Here is a 2,771-nt window from a genome sequence, read left to right as displayed (position 1 = left end):
CGATGTCTGTAAAATAAATTAAACTTCAAAGTAACTCCCAGTATTCTATCACTTTGTTTAGTGACTTTCTTTTCACCAACTTGCAGAGCTTGAATGGAGTTTGGGTCAACAATGTCAGGTTGGAGCCACACAAGCCCTACACGCTAATGAAAGGTTCCTCTGTCCAGCTCGGAGTTCCTCTTCCAAATACAGAAAAACCTGAGTTTGAGTATGAACTGGTCCAGGAGAACTTAGAGCAAATCCGACCTTTTCTGACTCGTCCTCTGGTGGGCAAAGGCAAACCTCTGCGAAACAAACGTAAACTGAGCTGTGAAGATTCAGATGCCTCTGGAACAGAAGTTGGCACCTCCAGTATGTCCAGAGTGAAACTTCTGCGAAGAGAAGAACAGCAACCTCATAAACTTCCTAGGCCAGATTTGTCTAAACAGCCGACAGTACTCGCCGAGCAGCCAGAACTGGACTATGTTGTCATAGCGGCTACCCAGTCACAAGGCACCAACACTTCACAGCTGTCCAGGATGAGAGAGTCCATAGCAGAACTTCGCAGTCTGAACACTCAGGTCCAGGAGAAACGCATAGACATGCAAAAGATGAAAGAACCTCAGCAGAATCCATCAGAGGATAACCAGTGTCTGCTGAAATGCAGACAGGAACTTATTGATCTCCAGAAACAGATGGTTGTCAAGAGAAAAGAGCATCTGCAGCGGGTCCATGAGCTGCAGAAGTTGCAGCAGGAGCAGCAGAGTAAGGTAATCACTGATTGTGTGAAGTCCCCATGAATTGTCCTCATTCCACCAGGTGTCACCCCTGTAGGTATTACTGGCAGTCCAAGGATTTTGGAGTCTTTTCTTTGGTATTGCTGGGTTCTGTATTGCAAAATAAGCTGAGGTGACCCTGCCAACCACTCAAAAACTAGAGCTGAAAGTTCCCTTTAAAAAGAGAGCTCAGACCCCGCTCTCCCTGAGGTGTTCTTTGTCTTTCTAAAGCTGCAGTCTCTTCAGGGTTTAAGGATTTCAGGCTGTGTCCCCTGATATGTTGTGGTTTCATATTGCAACTCCAACCTCAGGATAGGAGGATGGAACTGCAGCATGCAACCAGGGAAACCAAAAATCCTGGAAGAGCTGAATTCTAAAGAGTCTGAAGAAGGCTGCTGGTGCCCAAACAGTGAAAAGGGATAATATTATGCCTGTTTTCTTGTCCTATGGTAAGCCTTGGTAAAGCCAAGCTAAAGCTGACAATGGATAGAATATCCATAATGTGTTATTTGACTTTTGAACTTTATTGGGGACATTCCCCCGCTTCCTGTTCAATAAAAATGAGAAAAGAATTACAGGCATCGGTAAAAAACAGGGAGGTTCTTACCCTTCTGACTAAACCAAAAGGTTTGTGCCTATGTTAAATACAGTGCTCAACCCAGAAATTTTTTAAAGCCGGGTGGGAAGAAATTGTGGGTGGGTGGCAGCCCCTGTATTGTGACCAAACTCTTTAGTAACCCCCCAAAAACAGCCGGGTGGGTGCTGAAAAGTGCCGGGTGGTGCACCCAGCTAAAAGGTCCTGGGGAGAACCCTGGAATAGTTCCCACTTTCCTTGCACTGCGTACCAGTGTCACCCACTCAGTTTTGCACAGAGGCTCCCATCATCCCTGCATCCCTGCAGTGTCGGGGCAGCTCTAGAAAAGTCGTGTGAGCCTTGTGAGGTTATGAGTGAGGAAGTCAGTAGTAGGTCATTGGAGGAGCGAAGAAAGTGGCTAGGGGGGGTCAGAAAGGTAAGTAGGCAAGAGCTATGGAGGGATTTGTCTATCAGGTAAGTAGGTGGGACAAGAACTGTGGAGGGATTTGAAGGCATGGCCTTGGATCTATGGAGCTTTGGCCTTGGATAAAAATCCTGGCTGGTAACTGGGTTCCACTTGATACAAAAGCACACTTTTCTGCATGAGATAATAGTTTTGACATGAATAAAATGGAACCCCATTCCAGCCACAAATCACTGTGGCTCTATTAGCTGACAGAACGATGCAAATGGGGGATCTCTGACTCCAGATTTGTATCTGACATATTGTACTCAGCTGGGCATTGTGTTGTCAGATTGCAGCATCTGCAAAAAGGGAAAGTGATGACATCTTTAGAAGTGGGGTGGAAGCTCCCCTATGTCTCTCAAGAATGTTCTCCTGTAAGAATTACCCAGATTTGTATCATTGAGGTATTTTTCTTTTGTAGAGATCATCAGCTGAATCCAGGGCTACAGAAGAGGTTCATCTCAAGGAGCAGCTCAGCCAACTTCTGCTAGAGGTAATGTCATTTATGGCCATTACCAGTTTAGTAAGTTCAGTATCGTCATAATTCGGTGTTCGTATGTCGGTGTATTGTGGTGAACGGCATCCCAGTGCTTATCAACAAAATGTCTGAACTATAGAGCACCACAATGCACTACAAAATGCATTGCAAATATATGCAATGAGCATTAACTGTGTTTTTGTGTTATTGCTTTGTATACCTTTTCTACCATTTTTACATTAGGCAGATATAATAAAGACATTCCAAGGTACAGCTACTTCTATAGGGTTCTCTCTGCTTTAGTGTTTTTTGTTTTTTTCTATTTGTGATGCTCTACACATCTCCTATTTCCATAATTTCTTAATTTACATCCCTAGTACAGTAAATTATACATCAAAATCTGTAAAATTCCATTCATTATTGGGACTTTGAGGGCCAATAAACTCCAAATATCACAAATATCCGCTGAATATAAAACCGTATGCTTTATTAACCCCC

At 43.8% G+C, this 2,771-nt stretch overlaps 1 protein-coding gene across 1 annotated transcript in view; it reads left to right on the top strand.

Annotated features, from left to right (window-relative positions):
* The window catches only part of RNF8 (ring finger protein 8), a gene marked incomplete in the record, with an annotated part of 9,559 nt that overhangs the window by 2,122 nt on the left and 4,666 nt on the right, over positions 1 to 2,771 (top strand). Inside the window, 2 exon segments of the mRNA XM_072410022.1 lie at positions 87 to 749; positions 2,217 to 2,288. Of these exon segments, the coding sequence (XP_072266123.1) occupies positions 87 to 749; positions 2,217 to 2,288 (735 nt within the window).

This window comes from Pyxicephalus adspersus, chromosome 4 (assembly GCF_032062135.1).
Source record: "Pyxicephalus adspersus chromosome 4, UCB_Pads_2.0, whole genome shotgun sequence".
Classification (NCBI taxonomy): domain Eukaryota; kingdom Metazoa; phylum Chordata; class Amphibia; order Anura; family Pyxicephalidae; genus Pyxicephalus; species Pyxicephalus adspersus.
This window is presented reverse-complemented; position numbering and strand designations above follow the sequence as displayed.